Consider the following 20,493-nt stretch of genomic DNA (forward strand, 5'->3'; position numbering starts at 1 on the left):
CTGACTGTCATGGTCACTGTACTGTAAGACTTCGGATGATGGTTAGTATGCGTTTATCAGCTAGGGTCCTCACTGACTGTCATGGTCACTGTACTCCCACTCATCTGCGTAAACAAGTGGTGTAGACAAGAAACATTTATTTTGTGTTTTAAGTCATTGCAATTTTAAGGTTTTCTCCACCTTAGTGTAGCCTAGATTATTTTAATTTAAGAGCTGAGAGTTGAGAAGAACTTTTAAAAATTATATTAAATCCAGGTTACTTGTGTTGAAACATAATGCAAATCACTCAGAACTTGTCTGACTTCACAATGTTGTGCACAGAAAATGTTTTTTTATCCCTCCATAACTCTTTAAGATTTTGATTCAAAGTATATTTCTCTAAACTTGATAATATATGCAAATTGTACTATTCTAGTATGACAAAGTTATTTTGTAATTTGAGCAATACTAAATTACTATGATGCTAAATATGATGTGGGCTATTTTTCTACTTCATATTTTGTTGTGCTAACTTTCTTGTGATGAAGATACTTTAATGCCTTAGGGGTGAAATATATTTAGGACATAGATTTGAAGGCTTTAAAAAATAGCTTTCCATTTGCAAAAGGTTTATCAAAGGACATGGAAGTGACACGCAGGAGTGACCAGGATTCCTATAACAACACCTCCTGTGCGCTTCCATGTGAAATGGACAGAGGACTGGAACCCCACAAAAAGTGCATGCAGGCTAAGCATTGGCCTTGGAGACTGCATAATGTTTGGATCACGGATTGGCGAAACTTCACTTCTTAGTGATCTTACTTTCTCATAAATAGCAATTCCAACGCTGCCCAACTTGCAGGGTTTATTGTAAAGACTAAGTAAAAGCAACGGAGGAGGAAGGACAGAGCCAGGCACATGCTGAATGATCAATTAACATTGGAAACAATGTTCCGGAAGTGATCAATGAAGCAGCAAACCATGTTCTACCCCATGTGATAGACCACGCCTCCTACTTGATCAGTTAGCCTACTTGCAGTGACTGGCACAACAGAGACACTCAAAACAGGTGTGCGCACAAGCATAGCAGCCCTGAGGGATGGAGGCGAAGACCTGCTCAGCTCCTGGCCTGCTTCTTCCTGCACTGTGCAGTGTAGCCAGTAGGGAGGAGTGGATAAGTCACCAGCCATCCCTGTGCTCCCTCCTCTTTTGTAAAAAGTAACAAAAAAGTTTAAAAAAAGGATACAAAAGAGTTATGACTCACAGGGCTATAAAACTTAGTGGACCTTCTTAATTTTGTGACACTTTCCAGGAAAATGATTTTTGTAAAATTACTTTTGCTTGTAGTGAAACCACACAAAGTTACACCATAGTCTTAAAATTTTTCAGAAGAAATTTAGTGTTGATAGCAGTATCTTGTTGGCACTAGTGTCTTCACTTAGTAGTGGGATTTTCTTCTCTGTGCTTTGTGGTGAGATAAAGGGAATGTGTGTTTGGAGACATAGTCTCCCTATATAGCTCAGGCTGACCCAGAATTAGAGATCCTCTTCCATCAGCAACTGGAGCACTGGGATTACAAGTGTGCAGGAGCCCATCCTGCTGTTACAGGATCAAGTTGGAGAAAATCATCCAATGTTCCTACATCATATTCTCTTTCTTACACAAATGTAAAAGATGACTTATAGGCAGTTATTAAAAGTAACTGACACCCAGAGTCACTATTTCTCTACCCGTCAAGTAAGCAGTTAGTCGTATATATAATGCTTATGATTGCTTGGAAGGTAGGATTGTTAGATGTGAGTTAGGGAAAAATTACCTCCTTAAGTTAGATTATGTTGAGTCAGGAAACAAGTACACAATACTCTGAATGAACAGCATACACAGAGCTTCATTTAGTTGTATTAACTTACTTGGTTTCTTTATTACCCAGGTTCTCCAAAAAAAGAAAAAACTGGAGCTGATCTCAAACAGGAGTGTGAGAAGAGTGGCTTAGGATAATAATAGTAGCTGGGATACAGTAAGTGCCCTGTAAGCATTTGTTAAATACACCAGAGGAATGACAAGAATGATGGAAGTTATACAGAACGGCCATGGGATAAAGGCTACATGGCTTTCAAAAAACACAACCTGGAGAGCAACCAGACACAGTCAGTCCTTCAGTATTTGCAGTCCGTGATAAACAAGCAGAAGTATGTTGGCTGCGGAGGGCTGCTTCCCATCATGACACATGGGCCAGTGGCTGATACATAAAGTGGAAGTAAAGGAACATGCAGACAGAAAGCATGGTATTCTTTCTTGTAGATTCCACAGCACACTGGAAGGACTGTACTGCATCCCAGCTGCTGTTTTCCCCAACACTACGTAGCTCCAAAGGCAGTGTGTGTGGGATGGGAAGAGTAAAGATCCTAAAGTACCCACGGATGTGCTGCTTGAAGGAAAACTCGAGCCTGCTTCACAAAGGGGGCTAAAATTACACTGTGGTGAGGCTGGTTCAGAAACCTCTCAGGTATTTCCTCTAGCGTCTTCTGCCAGTCCATCTGCAAGCAGTCAATGGTGGCACACACAAACTGAATTCACCAACCATGGAAGTTGGCATTTTTTTCTTTCCTTCTTTCTGTACAATTGTCCACCTACCAATTCTTCTCTGTTTCCCTCTTACACAGTCCCCTCACTCGCCTCTCTGCCACTGCTGCAGTCACCCTGGGTCCCCCATCAGAGCCTCTCACACAGACTCTGCCTCATTGCACCTCATTTGCTTTAGTGATCAACATTCTCCGTCTGAGGAAGACAGTATTAACTTACTACACTGCATTGTAGAATCCCCTTATTCCACTCACATTAATGATGCCATAGCATTACTCATTGGAATTTGCCTCCTTTAAATACAGTTTCTAAAATGTTTGCTTTGGTGTGCTTTTCCCTGTTTGGAATAACTTAATCAATCTTTTATTTCTGGCTATTCTAGTAGCTGCAGTTATTAATACACTAGTTCACTGTTAACCCTCTAAGTTCCATGTGTCATTGCTCATGCATAACTGTGTTGACTTGGTCCCCTCTCTGTTTTCTGTGTTTACACATAAATGCTCTCTCTCTCACACAACTATAAATTCCCAGATGAGAGAGAGCATGAATTACATTGCTACTTATTTAATAAGTATTGCCGACCTCTAGAACACCACTGGTCAGTGTTTTGGCGACAGTAATGAACAGGACAGATTCCGTCTCTAGTAGCCTCCTGTAAGCTCCATTCTAAACACGAGCGACTCTGCACATGCTGTGAAGGTGACAGATAATAGAAAGCACTGTGAAGGAAAGCACTGTGCTAGGAGAACATGGGGAACTTCCAAGAACATACTCCAGAGGAGAGACCGAAATGATAAACTAGGATCCAAAAGGCAGACACGGTCCACAAGCTTGGTTCCTAAGGGTAGCAAAGAGCAAGGTTTGGTGCATACCCTGCAGAAGGCAGAAGGCAAGCCAGCAGATGAGGCCGATTAGGACAGGCTAGCTGCAGTTCCTGATACTGAGGCACAACCAGGAAACACTGCCCAGAGGAGTGTGTGCTAAGGCAGCCTTTCAGTGTCAGAACACAGCATAGCAAGACATTGCTCAACAAGACTACGTCTGAACCTTTGTTGTTGCTTGCTTTTAAAACAACGCTCACAACCCAGGCTGTAAAAAACAAACACAAATGCTTAAGAGAGGTGTCAAATTCCACATTTTACTGACCCCATCAAACAAGACAGGGATACAAGGTGAAAGCAATGACCCTGAGAAGGTGCTGTTTAGCTTAAGGAATGAGAGGATCTGCTACCAACAGCTTCCATCTTAACTTCCTTCAGCTTAGTACAGAGGCATAGACTAATGACAACAATGCTATGGGCTAAGGCCCACCCCACATCTAAGCTAGATGCCCAAATGCTTTACACAGGGCACCTAACAGATGGCGACCATTACCAACACGAGCAGAATGCAAAACTGTGACCCCAGAGGTGAGAGGTCGTACATTCAATTATAAGTTTCACTCTCTGTAGCAATAAGATGCCCAAAGCAATATATTTTGTTTACATAAAATACATTGTATAAACATATTTGATAAGAGAGATGACTGCTTCTTCTCAACTTAAATCAAAGAATGCTTACTTAAGTGGTTTCTTTTAATTGAATCAGACTTTAATGCTGTCATATAATCTTGGTTAACAGTGCTCATCTTGATTATTCTAACAAAGAAGAAATTAATACTTAAGTTGGAGAGCTCATGTCTCTCTATAAAAACAATAAAAACAAACAAACACACACTAGAAAATTCAAAACAAGTACCTGGGACATCCGTAAAAGTTTCTCCAAGGACAGAGACATGGAAGTTGAGTCCTAAGTTCTTCAGATGCATTAATACCTTAAAAAAACTCTCTGGATCTTTGTCGTGCTCCCTGTAATAAACAGAAAACATACCTAGTGTTAATTCAGGGTTTACTCACGTGCTGCCAATTCCCGTCAAGATCCTGTGCTGCTGAGGATGCCCCTCACGTCCAGACCTGCTTGCTCTCAGAATCAAACTCAGCCCCGCTGATGCATTAGAAAAGGACCTTTTATTGGAGGGGAAATTTGTCTTGCTTTTGTATTTTTAAGGAAGAGTGAGAGAAGTATATAGTATTTTTTTCCTTCCAAATTGCTAATTTTTCACTAAACACATATTTATTTTCTTAAAAAAATCACGAAAGGATTATTTTTCATTCATCATCATGAGGAAGTAGCCGAGGTTTGCCTTTCAATAGGAATGAGACCCTCGCCATGGTACTCAGCCTCACTATGCTGACCAGGAGCACACGATTTAATAAATCTCTTATTTTCAAGAACTCAGTAGAAAATTACAGTGCAATAAAAGGGTTGGATAAGTTTGAATCTAGCTCAGAGCATGGAGGCTGGCCGACATGTAAAGGAGTCCGGAGAGAGGAACACACTTGCCTTGAGCACAGGCATGAAAAGTGTCCGATGCTTTTGGCTTCTTTAGTTTGTCAGTCTTTTCTAACGACAGAATGAGTGGTTAAAAGATACTAAAATTACAGAAAAATACCCTTCAACAAATCATATTTAAATGGAATAAATTTTTTTAACATTCTAAGGTGTGAATATTACAGTATTTCTTGCATTTATTTATACTGTTTTTAAATTATATTATTCCAGACAGATGTAGAACAGATGTCTTCAAAATATTTGTTTTTTATTTATAATTCAGAAATTTGAGTTTTTTCATTACAGAAAATAGCTATATACTAGCAATTGAATTTCTCATTTACTAATTATATAAAATAAATATGTAAAATTATTAAACTGCTATATGAAATATGAACATTACATCATTCGGGAAACCTCATGAAAAATGACATCTGTACCTCTTAATGTGTTAACTCACAATTTAGTCAATATTTTCAGTATCATGAATTAAAACAAATGCATCTTCTAATTAACATTTTAAAACAGCATTTATAATCTTATGAAACTGTAAGATCTTATAAAATTAGAGTTCTCAAACAATTTGTTTTAAGTGCTATGTCTCTCAGTTTGATTTACTTCAAATAATAAAGGATGCAATGGCAAAATGTTCATTGCTTTTTAAGATGATGTGTATTATATACATGTACCATTGGGAAGTGTTTGGATAGTTTTCATATATACTACCGCTGTGGGCAAGAACAAAGACTCCTAACAGTTTGAGAGGAAAGAATATACCATATGCAGTCTTCAACCATATCAATCAAATAACTGCCACCTTATCTGTGAAATGCTCTTTTAGTCTGATTCTCTTGGAGATACTTAGATGAAAAGGATGGAAACAATATAACATAATACAGTGTAAAGAGAGAGTAACACTGTAGGGAAATCTAGCCACTCAGTTCTCTAAATTTTTCATTTGGCGTTCCAAAAATCTGGCTACAGATCCCTGGTATATCATGTATTCTAAATACTGTCTCATGCGTGTGTAGGGGGGAGGGCATGGGTAGGGGTGGGCACATTCATGGAAACACAGAAAGAGGTGCAGTTTGCAGGTGAGATGAGACTTAACCGGGTAAAGAGCGTAGTTCCCAAAACTTCCAGTATTTAAAAGGCAGTAGGATTTATGAACAAACATTTTCATTGCTTCTCTACGAAACAAATGCATTGCAACCTACCACAAACTTTAGATCTTTTGTAGGTAGACAAAACTGAAGGCGTAAGTCACAAACAATGCCACAGCAGTTTGGAATTATGATTAATAGGGTAGTATTTATTTAAAGGGGAAAAAACTTACAGATCACCGTCAGGCCTCTGTGCAACCAGGAAGGGAGTCTAGTCGCCGGCCGAGCAGGAAGTGAAGAGAGAGAGAGAAGGAAGTGGCCGCTTTTTTAAAGGGAGAGAGACCACGCCCCAATGGGCTGGTATCTCAGCGGCTATAGGCTGGAGGAGCGGAAGGACCTCCCGCAACACAAAACTTTTAATATTCAATAATCATTTTGTATAAGAACAGAAAACAGACTGGTGTGAATCCTGTTTCATTTTGTTTCAGTCATAAATACAGCTGAACATGAAGTGGACATTTACTTGTTAAAAGTTATCCCTCACAAACAGGGAAAATTTATATTCAAGTTCCTATAAAATGTATCATGACATGGGGGAGCTCTATTCATTTTTGGGAACAGCCTGTTAGACTTTAACTGGTGAGAATTTTCCACTATTGTAGCACTTCTTCACTTGGTGGTACTAGTAAAAGCAGAAACACAGGAGTAAACACTGAGATGGAATCATTATGTGAAGTATGACCTAACAATTCTAAGTCCTGGGTAGTTTTGAAAACAATTACCAAGAAACCATCACCATCATCACATGCACGCGCGCGCGCACACACGCACACACACACACACACACACACACACACACACACACAAAGTGGTCACTAGAGATCATGAGCAGCAAGCAGGTTTCTACAGGGGGGGGAGAGATTTCTGGTGATGTCATGGCAATTTCAGTCTTGTTCTGCAGTCCTCTTAGATATAGTCTTTAGAGGGCAATTTGCCAATAGTCACCATAAGCCTTAATGTGTGCAATCACTTTTCCTCTAATAATGATAATTTATGAAATCCAGCCTTAAAAGACACATACAGAAATTCTCCTACAATGTATTCATAACAGCAGTACTTATAATGGCAACTTTGTAAAAATCTAAAGTGGTAACAATAAAATATATTTTTGATACATATGCTACAATTTTTAGCAATAATTAAAAATAATGTTTTATGCTTCTGGACATGGAAAAACATCCAGTACTAAGTATTTAATAGTACCAAGAGCTGTAGAGAAGCATGAGTTTTACGATTTGCCTGTGCAGGACAAATAGATGCCAATAATTATTATGAGGTTCATCTCTAAATTTTTAGGTTTGTTTTGGCTTGTTTTCTATTTTGTTTTTAAATAAGCATGGCTTCTGTAAATGACTTTGAACATGAAGGACTGACTCCTAATAGTATACCACAACTCTATGTTCATAGGCTTGACCCTTTCAGTACCCAAATGTTCCCATTTGTTTTCCCACGACTCTTTATGTGACAAATGCCAGTCAAGTAAACTTGTTTCAATAAACAAGACATTTCAGTCAATGTGGCAGGGCTCAGTCTTCCTGCTCATACCCGTCCTAGTGCGTAGATAAGGATAGAACAGTCTGGCAGGGAATTCATTCCTCCACACCCTCACTACAGCAGAAGAGACCAGCAGGGAAATATTTCAGGCTTCCTGGAAGCTGAAGATACGGTAAGAACAGCTTTTATTCCCAAATATTATTCAGAACATTTGAAAAGCATAAACTGTTTCCATGTGTTTTTTCTTCCTATATCTGTCTCTCTCTGTTGCCTTTCCTGTTTCATTTCAGAGAGCTAAATTTCTTCTTATTCCTCACTTAGCACTCATTCAGTAAATATTTATTGAGGATTTCTAAGTTCTCCATACTTGTCACTTACACTGTTACCATTTCTGATTTTCCCACATAAGTGTGTATATATTGAGCAGTCTTTGATCTAGCTCCTGCCTGGCTTGGGGGAACCTCGCTCTTTCCAGAAGCCTATTACTCTGCATCCAGAGTTCTGTGGGAAGGGCAGGTGATGCCTGCTTTGTTCACTGAGTACCAAGAGCTGAGCAACGGGAGATGTTATTTGTGTTCATTAATACCCAGGTCTCTATTTCTGGGGACACAGATTCCTTATTTACTCGCTTGCTGGGGGTGAGGACCAGTTCCAGCCAAAGGACTGCAAGCTGACTGGCATACATCACCTTCAGATAAACATATCTGAGAGCAGTTCCACATATCTCAGTAAATCCTGCAGAGATGTTGTGCTAAGATAAGCACATTCAGGTGGTCACATGGAGACTTGTCCCATATGCAGCGGCATACGGACGTGAAAGGCGATTCTTTTGTCAAAGCAACTAAATCCTATGGGGGTGTGGAAGTGTCCACTACTGCAGCACAACCTAGGTTACTTCAATCAGAGTACCATCTGTGGTGCACAGTCAGCATTTGTAGATGCTCCACCTAAGCACCTAATTATAATCTTACTTGAATGTCTCAACCAAATGACCATCGAACATAACCGTTCCAGCATCTGAGACCACACAGGAATCTCACACCAGAACTTACATACTATCTCTACAGAATCATACTTTTCTTCCGCTCATTCTGGTCTTTGTGTCTTTTTCTTCCTGCACATACTGAGAGGAGGAAGGAAGCTCGCACCTTCAGCTAATAGTTTCATTTTCAGATCATTAAGCCACAGGCGTTCCTTAGCTTCTGCTACTGTTGGGGCAGACAGTAAGTATGGAGAAGCAATATATAATCACAACTCTTCAATGAGGCCGTTTCAAGCATCTTGACCTTCCTGAGGATTTGCTAACCTATCTCTATCTCATAACAAACACTATCTCACAGGATGTGAGCCTGTAATTTTAGCACTTGGGATGCTAAGGCAGAAGAATCTCAAGTTTGAGGCAGGCTTGGGTTAAATACTGTGATGCTGTTTCAACAAAACAAGACAATCTCTCCAATAAAAACAAATCAACCAACAAAACAACTAATTAACCAACCAAGTAAGACCTTAAAACATCTCACACTTCCAAATTTTGCAATGCGATTCTTACTCAAACACAGCCTTCTATTTCCCAACTAAGCTGTTCGTTTGTCATCACAACTGATCTGATCTGATTTCTAAGACATACTTTTCACTTGCTCTGTCTGACATTAACAGGCAGTGTGCAGCTTTTGCTCAAGGATGATTTATCTTCACTAATAATAACCAATTTCTTCATTTCACTTCCCTTGTTCCCTTTTGCTCCTGAAATCTCAATTTCTCCCTCTCTTCCCTCCTCTTCACATCCCCATCTCATTTGTCTTTCTTTTACTAAGTAAACCTTCCAGCAACAATTATGTGCATAAGGGAGCTGCTCCACCCACTCACCTAAGACCTGAACTGACCAGTGTGGTTGCTATGCAGGCCCATAGCTCGGCCTTGGGGTGACCCACCCTAGCATCTAACCGTTCATCTAGGTCTGGCTGGAGCTGCTAAAGAGACTAGTCCTGTGGACAGATACCCGTAAGTTCTCTAAGACTTGACAGCCACAGGACATCCCAGAGGAGTTCAGGTTAGGATCCAAAGATGATGGTGTCCCAGAAACCAGAGGTCTTGAACCAGACCAGTGACTTGTTACAATGAACATCTGACAGTAAAATAGATGGGATAAAGAGGTATTCTATAGAACACACTGAAGACTCCAGTGCCATCAGGACAAATGAAGAAGTGTTGGAGAAGGCGGAAAAAAGAAGCAAAGGATTTTTCTGTTCTGGATTGTGTTTCGTTTTTGTTGTGGGTTTTGTTTGTTTTGCCTTTGTTCACTTGGTTGTTTACCTTCTGTGGGGGGCAGCAGGGATGAGAGGAGGACGAAGGTGGGCGGGTGATGGGACAAGGAGGTGAACGGAATGGGGTGCATCATGGGCAGTTGCACCATCACCAAAGAGTCAATAAAGAAGTTATTAAAGAAAAAAAATGTTTTCTCAGTATTCTCCCCCTTTTATTTTTTAAAGCCCTTCCGCATTGGTAATTGGAGGGTAGTTATACTGTATTCTGTCCTTCAAACTTGCTTTCAGAGAAGGTAGTGCAGAGAGATGGGTTTGCAAATCGGCTTCTGTTAACTATCATCCCTCACAGTTTCTGAGATCAACTTTTTTATACTCCACATAAGAGATCACTTGATACTCATCTGTTTGTTCCCGGTTTGACAACAAAATCTCCAGTTTCATCCATTCAGATACAAATGACAACATTTCTTTTTTTTTTTTTCTGGCTGAAGAATATTCTACTGTATATATGTAACTTGTTTTCCTCATGTATTTATGAGTTTGTAGACACAGGGCACTCCACACACTAGCAGTTGTGAACAGTACTGTAATGAGAAGGGGGAACATGTGCCTTTGACATACTGGTCTTTCCTTCATAGATAGACAACTAGTATGGCAAATGGATCACAGGGAGTTCTGGTTTTAATTTTGTGGTTCTGTTTAAGACAGGGTCTTGTCATAGCACATTTGAACTGTGTATTCTAGACTAGCCTCAAAGTCCTGATTGTCTTGTCTTAGTCTGCCAAGGGCAGGGATTACAAGTATGTTACCATGCCTGACATTGTTTTTTATTTATTTTTTGTTGCTATTATTTCTTTTATTGCTTGAGAATCTAATTATAACCTTCCCCTCTCTGCTTTTCACCCTTAGGACCTTTCCATACACCCTTCCTTGCTCTCTTTCAAATTCATGGCCTCTTTTATCATTAATCATTTTTACAAATATATTCACAAATACAGAAGTACGACCTGCTAAGTCTGTAAAAAGCTATGTGTATGTGTGTTTTTAAGGTTAACATCTTGCATATGGCTTCTGTAATATAATATGCACCCCACTGACAGTGTTCAGCAGTCCTCTTTCTACACACCCTTGACAGCAATTGTTATACTTTGCCCTTTCATATAGATATCTTTAAAAATTTTAATCAATTTATCTCCCCTGTACTTTCTACCCAGAGGTATTCAAGATGCTAAGGTGTTTCATGTTCACTGCTTCAAGGAGACATGTAGTAGAGTTCTCCTTTATAATGCTGGGTTTACAGCAGACAACATGTAAGACACGCCAATGTGCATAGCACTCTGTGTTACTCTACCTCTGGCAATAGCAAAACATTGCAAATAGAGCTGAGAGTCTAGGTTAGTGCCTGGGAAAAACGCACGATGAGTGGTAGTGGAGAGTCAGAGACAGTCTTAGTATATATCTCCAAGAAATAGTACTAGGGATGTTCTTAAGACACTTCTGAGCTACATGGTACTTATAAATAGAAGCATGGTCTTGATAAATGCCCGGGGAAAGACCACAAGGCCACTTGTAGAGTATACACAAGTAGTGTTCCCACTTGAGGCTAGGAAATGGAGGGCAAAGACTTGGGCTACATGAGATTTCTAGTAACAGACTGGGATTTGCCATCAGAAACAATCAAATTAAGAACTGAAATAGAGATGCACAGACATCAGAGTTTCATGCAATTTGCATACTGATAGCCTTATTTTTTATTTATTTATTTTTTTTTTGCAAGGAGGGAGTTCTGTCATAGAAAATCCTGGGTAGCAGTACCTGTGTTTTCACTTCAGTTTTGGCCTGTGATCCTGTCTCTGCACCACAGGGTTTGCTGTCTTTGAAATGTCTTTTTCTTACTAGCATGAGAGCTTTCTGCAATGTACTTTTCCTGCGTGACTCTTCACGGGTCGTCTCATCCCACAGCGGCAGCTACACCCCCCTCTCTTGACCCCTCTATTGACCTCCTAACTTTCCTGGGCCCTTTTTCTGGATGAGACTGCTTCTTAGTGGGTCTCTCCTGCTCGCTATGTGGTCTCTGATCAGATACCTCTGCCCATTCAAAGACCCCTGGCTTAATCTCCAGATCCCATGGTCACTTTAGCTAGCACCATGGTCTGTGTTACATCGTCCTGCTCTTTCCACCTGACTGAGCAGCTCTCAGTATTTTTCCCATTAGGTGGGTGTTCCATGATTTCCTAGAGAGGTTCCCCTTGCTAGAAGCTTGACTGCCCTAGACTTTCTATTATTTCCTGTATGTTACATAAATACTTTTTACGACGTGCCAGTGAGCACTGTCTCTACAACTCTGGTCAGGAAGTCCAAGGACACACATCCTCAATGAACTGGAAGGCCACAGGTATCAATTAAGCTGCACGGGTCTTCCCGACTATAAGCTTTTACTTCAGCAGTCATCATCCCACACTGTTTATGTCAATGATAGACCTGTTCTATCTACTAACAGTGTTCCGTCACTGTTCTAGCTTGTTCCTCAGATGTCTACAGAATCCATCATCTCCCCAGTTGGTTACTAAGTCTTGTCTCCCCCTCGGTCATAGTGACCAATCAATTAGATTTTTTTTTTTTTTTGGATTTAAACATTACTTCACTCTAAACTGCATGCAGGGAATATGTTTGCAACTGGCTGTTATACTAAGAACTAATACCACAGTGTCTGTCTCTTCCACTTAGATATTTCTCCCAGGATCTAGTCTAGGAAATTCTTGGATTATTGTTTAGAATTGTTTTCCCCTCTTGAATAGGAGTAAGATGACTTCCTGTCTTACCCTAGCTCCCAGGGAGCTTACAGACAATGTATATATAGTAAGTATCAAGTAATTATCAATAAAGATGATTGCACTAAAAATACACAATAACAGAACAAACAAATGACCTAAAAAGGTACTATATGGAGTCCATAAGGACAGAGGTTTAGGAGACAGAATTAGTAATCCAGGGGACATGTGAATTTATCCAGAATGAGCAGGAAGAACGTAGACTAAGGAATAAAAATGAGGCTTAAAGTCATAGAATGTGAAATGAGCGGATATGACACAAGTCATCAGAAGGAGAGCCTATTATTTTTACATCTGCACGAACATCTATAATTACATTTTCACTAAAAGAAAAGTGTATACCCCTTGTAAAAACGCAAATACTTCAGGGATGCATGCTTCCCTATCCTGGTCCCGCTGCTCAGGGTTACTAACACCTGTTTGAAAGAGCAGCTGTTTGGTGCCTTAGCTTCAGACCTCTTCCTGTACATACTCAAAAATACTCATGTAAAGATATTTAATATCCTGCTTTCTCATCTTATGAGATTAATGTTCACTATTCCTATACCTTGGATTTTCACTAAATGTCTATCTACACTAGCAGATAAATACATATATGTTTTTAAAACCATTACATGTTTTAACTTTTAATTAGATTAATTCTCATATTTACAGTTTCTAAGTGTTTTAAGCAATACTGAAAGTGACACCCATTTCTGATAGTTCTCAAAGCTCTCTCTCCCAGCTCATGCATTCCCTTCTCCTCCGTCAGTGTGCGACTGCAGAGCTCCTGGCCAGCGACCCTTCACACTTGCACGACACTCCTTTACCTTTGGTACTTATCTTCTTGCAAGGTTACACCTATTCCCTCCCATATTGTGAGTTCCTAAGAGCAGAGGTCACGGCTATGTTACTATTATGTTATTATCCACTGTCTAGAACAGTGGTTTGTACTTATTAAGAAAGTTATTAGACTGAATTGACTCTAAGTCTAGATTAACTTTCTGTAAATTTAATCTTGTTACCCCCTCCCTACTAGAGTAAGTGTTTTAGTACTTGTAGAACCAGATTCTCTGCAGAATCTTCATTGGCTTCCCCAAGTACAGTTACAACATTTAAAAAGGAGACCTTAAAATCCATCACACAACACTAATGATCAAACTTGCCTCTAGGGTCAGCATGTCACCACTCACAATATTCTCTGGACCAGAAGAAAATTGATAACTAATATGCCTTACTGACCAGTGTATTGATAATTAAACTATCTTTTCTTTTTCAGGAAATTTAAAGTCTCCTTGCTCATCTCCATCTTTATAGTAACTGCTATTCTCTATACTTCAAGATCACCACAGAGCTTCAGACACTCACTCTTCTAAGCTGCTTCCAAACCTGGCTATATCACACCATTCTCTTCAATACAATACTCTTCTCCAAAATGTCTATGGACTAGAATCTACTTAAGTTGAAATTAAGTTGGCCCATCAAGTATTCAAGCATCTCTATGGCTCTCATTCCATCCACACTGTCTCTCCGCATTCTGCCCCATGCTCTTTTGTGTCACGTTTGTGTCTGGAACAGAATTTCCCTTTTCTCTGTCCTTGCTCACTGCTTCTTTCCCTGACTCTGACTTTATTGGTACTTGCATTAATCCCGAGAAATTCCATCTCACTCTGACTCCTGCACTGGCAAGGATTACTACAGATGATTTCACAACTGTGTCCTTTCCTACCACCTCATATTTATCTGTATGCAATGCTCTTACAAAGGTCTACAAGCTCCACAAGAGCAAAGTTCCTAAATGCCATGTGTTGTCAGGAACTTAAAATAGGGTTTAAAATGGATGGATGAATGATAGCTATACTCTGCTGTGTATATATTTTTAAAAACTTAGGAAGACTAGTCTACCAAACAATATAAAGGGTCATGCTTTTTTTTTTTTAAGTATAGAGTCAACTGTGCTGGGTGACAAGCTTTTGATCTGCAGAGCCATCTTGTTAGCCTCTGGAAATATTTTTCTCTCAAATGTTACCGTAAGTCCAGTTACTCAAGCTACTAGTAGCCCAGTCACCCTCACAGCAATAAACAACAACTAACTCAATTTTCAGTCACCTGTGTAATTCCTTTCTGTGTACTATTCAGACTCCATCAAACCTTCCATGGCTATATAATACACTATCAGTCTCCTTTAAGAACTGTAAGCATACATACATACAAACATACATACATACATACATAAAAACATACATACATACAAGAAAGCAAGAACTCATACACATAAAATAAACACAAATCTTTTAAAAGTTTTAGAAACCATTTTCTTCTGGTTTACACTGAAATTTCATGGATATCTTTGCAGCTAAAATTACATTTACTTACTGTTTTAGTTAGAGTTTCTATTGCTGTGAAAAGACACCATGACCAGGAAAACTCTTATAAAGGAAAACATTTAACTGGGGTGGCTTGCTTATAGTTCAGAGGTTCAGCTCTCTATCATCATTGTGGGATATGGAGGCGTGCAGACAAGACATGGTGCTGGAGAAGTAGCTGAGAGTCCTACATCTTGCAGGCAACAGGAAGTGGTCTGTCTTACTAGGCGGTAGCTTGAACATATATGAGACCTCAAAGTCCAGCCCTATAGTGACACACTTCCCCTAAACAAGGCCATACCTACTGCAACAAAGTGATACCTCCCACACCCTGTGGGGGCCATTTTTTTACAAACCACCACATTTACTTACTTGTTTGTGTGTATTTGTGGGTGGCGCCTGCCATATGAGGGTCATATATTAGCCTGCAGGAGTCACTGCTCTCTTTACACCATGTGGATCCCAGGGACAAAAATCAAGTCAACTATGCTGGGTGGCATCCTTTTGATCTGCAGAACCATCTTGTTAGCCTCTGGAAATAGTTTTCTTTTTTAAAAAAATGGAATCTGTAGCATACTTTCTATGTGGTAAATTTGTCACAAGATTTTGAACCAAATGGAAGCTAACTTTATGGAAAGTTACTACTTTAGTTAAAAAATATATGATACATATCTGGACAGGAAATAAATTGGTGCAGTAGAATTGAAGATTTCTTTTTCTCTTCTGGTACTGAGCTTCTTAAGAATTCAGTGCAGTTTTGTTTCAGATTTTTATACTTTCACAGTCACTGACAATTTTTAATGTTAAAGGCTATGGATTTGTTAGTAAATCTCACATTTTGGAATTATTAAGCTAAAGTACAGTTTTAACCATTTAGGTGAAATTATTGCATTCCTATTATTTATAAAACACTAAGTAGTAAGTGACTCTGGCTGAGTACTTTAGTTGAGTATTAACTATTCTTCAGAAGGATGCTAGGCAGACCACCTTATGACTGAGAACAGAATATATCAGCTTAGTTATAGACTCCATTTAACTTTCATTCCTTTTGCTTGAGAATCCAATAGTTGAGAACAGCAACAGAATCTTGTACCTTATTTTAGCCTTGCAACAAGTATGTCCTTGTCTAAATTCAGGGACTCATTTGGTAAAGGAGAACTAGGCACCTTCTCCCAGACAGGCTTTGAGCAAGGTGCTAATAAACAAGCATAATCAATGGGGCGAAAGAGTCCACCTTCAAGACCTCAGACTTGCACTATGCTCTACAGATCAGAAGGAAACCCTTGCCATCTACTACACCTCATCTGTTAGGCACACAAAGCCAGAAATTCCTTAAGGTGAAACTTCCCACATGTCCTTGTAGTAGAGAAGAGGTACTGTGTTCACAGTAGCTTTGCCCTAACCAAGATGCAATGAAATTAGACAGGAAGTGAAAATTCCCCTTTGGAGATTCATTTTGTGAAATGAGCTACAAAAGAAAGCTTCTGACTATAAAAATCTCTGAGGAATAATATGAAAGTAATAGCAAGAACTAACACTGTTGTGCAGTTTAATCTAAAGATGCATCTTCTGTTCTTTTGGGATGAGTGCCCTGGAGGAGACCTCAAGGAGAAAGTATGTTTAGGTGGTTACAAGGGGCACACTGAGAGGAAAGATTTAGAATGTGAAGAGTCCACAGGAAGGTAAGAACCGTGTATGACATCAAAACTCGGGCCAGGGGTGATAAGAATATGTAAAAGTGTAACAGAGAGAGCCTGACAACCCTTTACCCAGTTTGCAACTGCTCGAGGGTAGTGTTCCACGTGAGGGTGGCATTCATACCAGGCTGACAATTTTATACAGCTTACAGTTCGGCAGGCTTGGGCTTCTATAAGTTCACTGCAGCTCAGATGCAGCTCCAGGCCCTGCATCTTTTTTCTATATTATTATTTTTGTTTGATATTTTTTAATTTACATTAAAAACATTTAGAATTTTATGAATATTATATTTTCATTATTTCTATAGTTCTCACCCAAACTCCTGCAATCCCCTTACCTTCTCTCAAATTCAAGACCTCTTTTTTAATTATTATTGTTACATATATATGCATACATAAATACAACTGGTTGAATCCATTTAGTGCTACCTGTATGTATATGTGGCTGATCACTTGTGATTAGATAACCTACTAGGGGTTTTATCCCTCAAGAAAACTGAATACTCTTTCATCACTCATTAATTGCTTGTGGCTTTCATTTGGGGTTGGGTCCTATGAGAGTGAGCAAAGAATGAATAAAGAAAAGGTGGTGTACATAATACAGTGAAATTATGTTTAGCTGTAAAGAAAAATAAAATAATGATATTTCTAGGTAAATGGATGGATCTAGGAAATATACTGAGGTGAAGTTAAATCCTGACCCAGAAAGACAGAGAGGCAGCTCTTACTTGTGAATCCCAGTTCTCAGTCTTTAGATAGATATTAGTATGCAATGTGGAGTCACACCAAAGCCATGAAAGTGAGAAGGAATTTTGGGAGGGGAGGGAACCACAGAGACGGGATAGGAGACCCTAAGTGAAATGAGAGGACAAATGGGGAAAAACCATCAGAACATTTTAACAAGGATGGGGAGTGTGAGGGAAATACAGAAGAAGGGATGTTTGAAAAAGGTGATAGGGAAATTTTATCTTTCTTTCACAATACTGTGTGTGTGTGTGCGCGCGCGTGCATGTGAGTATATATGTATACAGAATGAAGTCATAACACTTGGGGTTATAGAGCCCCTCCTAAGTACCACAGAATAACAAAATGCTCAGTACCAGGCATGGGAAAACTCTCTTCGAGATGTTGGTCAGGGAGTCCAAGAGACTTCCAAAACAATGTAGACTATTGCTTTTGACCTTGGTTGCCTTCCTGAACTTGCAGGTAAGACCCTATTGCTGAAGATACTATATACTCTGGACTTGGAAAAAATTTGTCTGGAATCCTCCTGCCTAAAGACTAGCATTTATATTATCTGAAGGTGCCATTTAAGCTGCCAAGGGAGAAAAGCAATCAATAGTCGTACCAGATGTGAAGCCTACAAATGACCAAGAAGGCAAGATATTCCTAAAGGTGCAATAGTGGACTTCTATACTGGGAGTAGCCAACAGCCATCTAATTGGACTTAAGGAATGCTTTACAGGAAGGCATGCAAGTTGAGTACTATACCTGTAGCTCATGAAGCTATGGAGCTTAGAGGAAAACCTACTACTGCCACTTTCCCAAGACAGCATATTCTCTAGCTGAATTCTAAATACTTATCCTGATATTTACAGATAAATAATGCTTTTATTCTTTATCAAAGAAGCTTCTTTTTTTGCTGTAGATCAAGACCATTACACAAATCTACAACTACTCAAAATGCAGAGAACGATTCACCCAGCCCTAACTGATATACCCGTATACTTAAGGCTTACGATGACATGACAGCAGAAACTTATACAGCACTTCTATGCATCAAGAGCCTCAAGAGCATAGTGGAAACCATCATCATTACAACAGCTACAGAGGTGGGTGCCGTTGTTCTCTTAGATTATAGAAGAAACAAGCTTAGGAGGGGTAAGCATTTCACCCATTGCTATGTGGGACAGACCTGGATTCAAACAAGGTAGTCCAGATATACAGTCTGTATGGACATTACAATGACTTCTTGTGCATCTGTGTTGAATGTGTAAAACACTAAAATACGGAACGCTTTTTGGGGTTCTTTGCAGTTAGCATTATAGTTCATTTAACATGTACTTATGGTAAATTACAAAAACAAGCACACTGGAAAGGAAGTATTTCCAGAACATGGCTCTAAAGGACACACTTCGCAAAAGTCACTGCAGGATAAAAATGAATGTGGCTTGCTTTGACTCCTACCTTACTTAAGACATATGTACTGGTTTACCTTTCCCAGTCCAAGTCTGACTGAGATATTTTATTTTTCTTACTATGTATTCATTTAATGTTCTATAATCATCTCTTACTCAGTCTCAACGTTTTCAGTTTTGGGCAGGTGATTGTGTTAGAGGTACTGGGCTTGAACTTAGAACCTTGCTCAATCTGGGCAATCATTTGACCACTAAGCCATAGCATAGTTAACCCCACTTTTTCCCATTTACCTGATCACTTATATCTTGCGGTTTCCCCTGCACTGATTTCTCTCCCTACCCCAGCAATGAACCCTCCTGGTTTGGGCAGTGACTCCAGGATATGTACTCACATCAGAGGACTGGGAGCTAAGAACCTGATGAGAGAGAATGTGTGATATTTGTCTTTCTAGGTCTGGGTTACCTCACTTAATATGATCTTTTCTAGTTACATCCATTCTTAGCTTTTTGATTAGCTAAGATTACAGGCTTATATCAGAAGGTCTGGTTCTCCCCAATAGATCTTGTAATCTTTACCTGTCTAAAGCATCTACTAGTAAGACCTACTCGTCACTGTGTGTGTAGACAGATGGAAGGATCAGAGTGCATGGGGCAATGCTGGAAGAATGGACGCCAGAGCTTAGTGAGGTAGTCTCATATCAGACCACTGAGTGGCCAAAATAACAAAGAACCTTAGGTGAATCATGTTCCCTCTGAGAAATCCGTATACACCTCAGGTAAGACTCAGGGTATCCATGTCAGCAAACATCAAAAGCAGAGTTGGGGCTGGAGAGACAGATCAACAGTTAAGAGCACTGGCTGCTCTTCCAGAGAACCTGAGCTCAGTTCCCAGGATCCACATTCAGCAGCTCACAACAGTCTGTGCTCCAGCGCCAGGGGAATCCCAGCTCTGCTCTCCATGAGCGCCTGTACTCATGTGCCCATAGCCACAAACAGACACACATCTTCAGACATAATTAAAACTAATAAAAATAAAACTTTACAATAAAAAAAACACAAGGGAAAATATAAAAATCACATCAGGTGCCAAGTGAGAAAGTGAGAGCAGACCCACAAGCTTCTGATACTTGGATTATCAAATATCAAACACAAAAGCATATTTGGCCAATATTTGAAGAAAAAGAAAATAAATATACAACAACTAAAGAATTATTAAAAATAACTAAACAGTTTTAAAGCAGAAGTAAAACAAGCTGGAGAAAAAAAATAATTGAAACTAGTTAAAGGGCATAATCAATAGCAAAGCTGAAAGAACAAACCCAGAAGGCACAACAGAAAGATGTGGACGAGAAAGGTCCAGACTCTTTCGGGGGAGGCAGAATGAGACAGAGGCAGCTTCTGAAGATGCTCTAGAAATGATTCCTTTGACTGTCACAGACAGAAACATGGAGATTCAAGGAGTCTGACAAATTTCATGTGAGACAGGAAGGGACAGGGGGGAGGGAGGGAGAAGCAAGAAAGAAAGGTAGGAAGGCTGTAGTGGCATTTCATTTACATTTTAATAAATAAAGTTTGTCTGAAGGTCAGAAAAGTAAAACAGCCACACTGGCCAACCTTACAGACAAGGCA

The 20,493-nt window shown here is 39.6% G+C and overlaps 1 protein-coding gene across 4 annotated transcripts in view; it reads right to left on the reverse strand.

The window, feature by feature from the left end:
* Gtdc1 (glycosyltransferase like domain containing 1) overlaps nt 1–20,493 on the reverse strand; it is a 270,615-nt gene that overhangs the window by 21,867 nt on the left and 228,255 nt on the right. For all 4 annotated transcript variants that reach the window (XM_013355178.2, XM_026778788.1, XM_026778785.1 and 1 more), the window contains one exon: nt 4,300–4,409. In XM_013355178.2, coding sequence (XP_013210632.1) covers nt 4,300–4,409 — 110 coding nt within the window. The remainder of the gene's footprint in view (nt 1–4,299; nt 4,410–20,493) is intronic.

The sequence above is a fragment of the Microtus ochrogaster genome, chromosome 4 (assembly GCF_000317375.1).
Source record: "Microtus ochrogaster isolate Prairie Vole_2 chromosome 4, MicOch1.0, whole genome shotgun sequence".
Lineage (NCBI taxonomy): Eukaryota > Metazoa > Chordata > Mammalia > Rodentia > Cricetidae > Microtus > Microtus ochrogaster.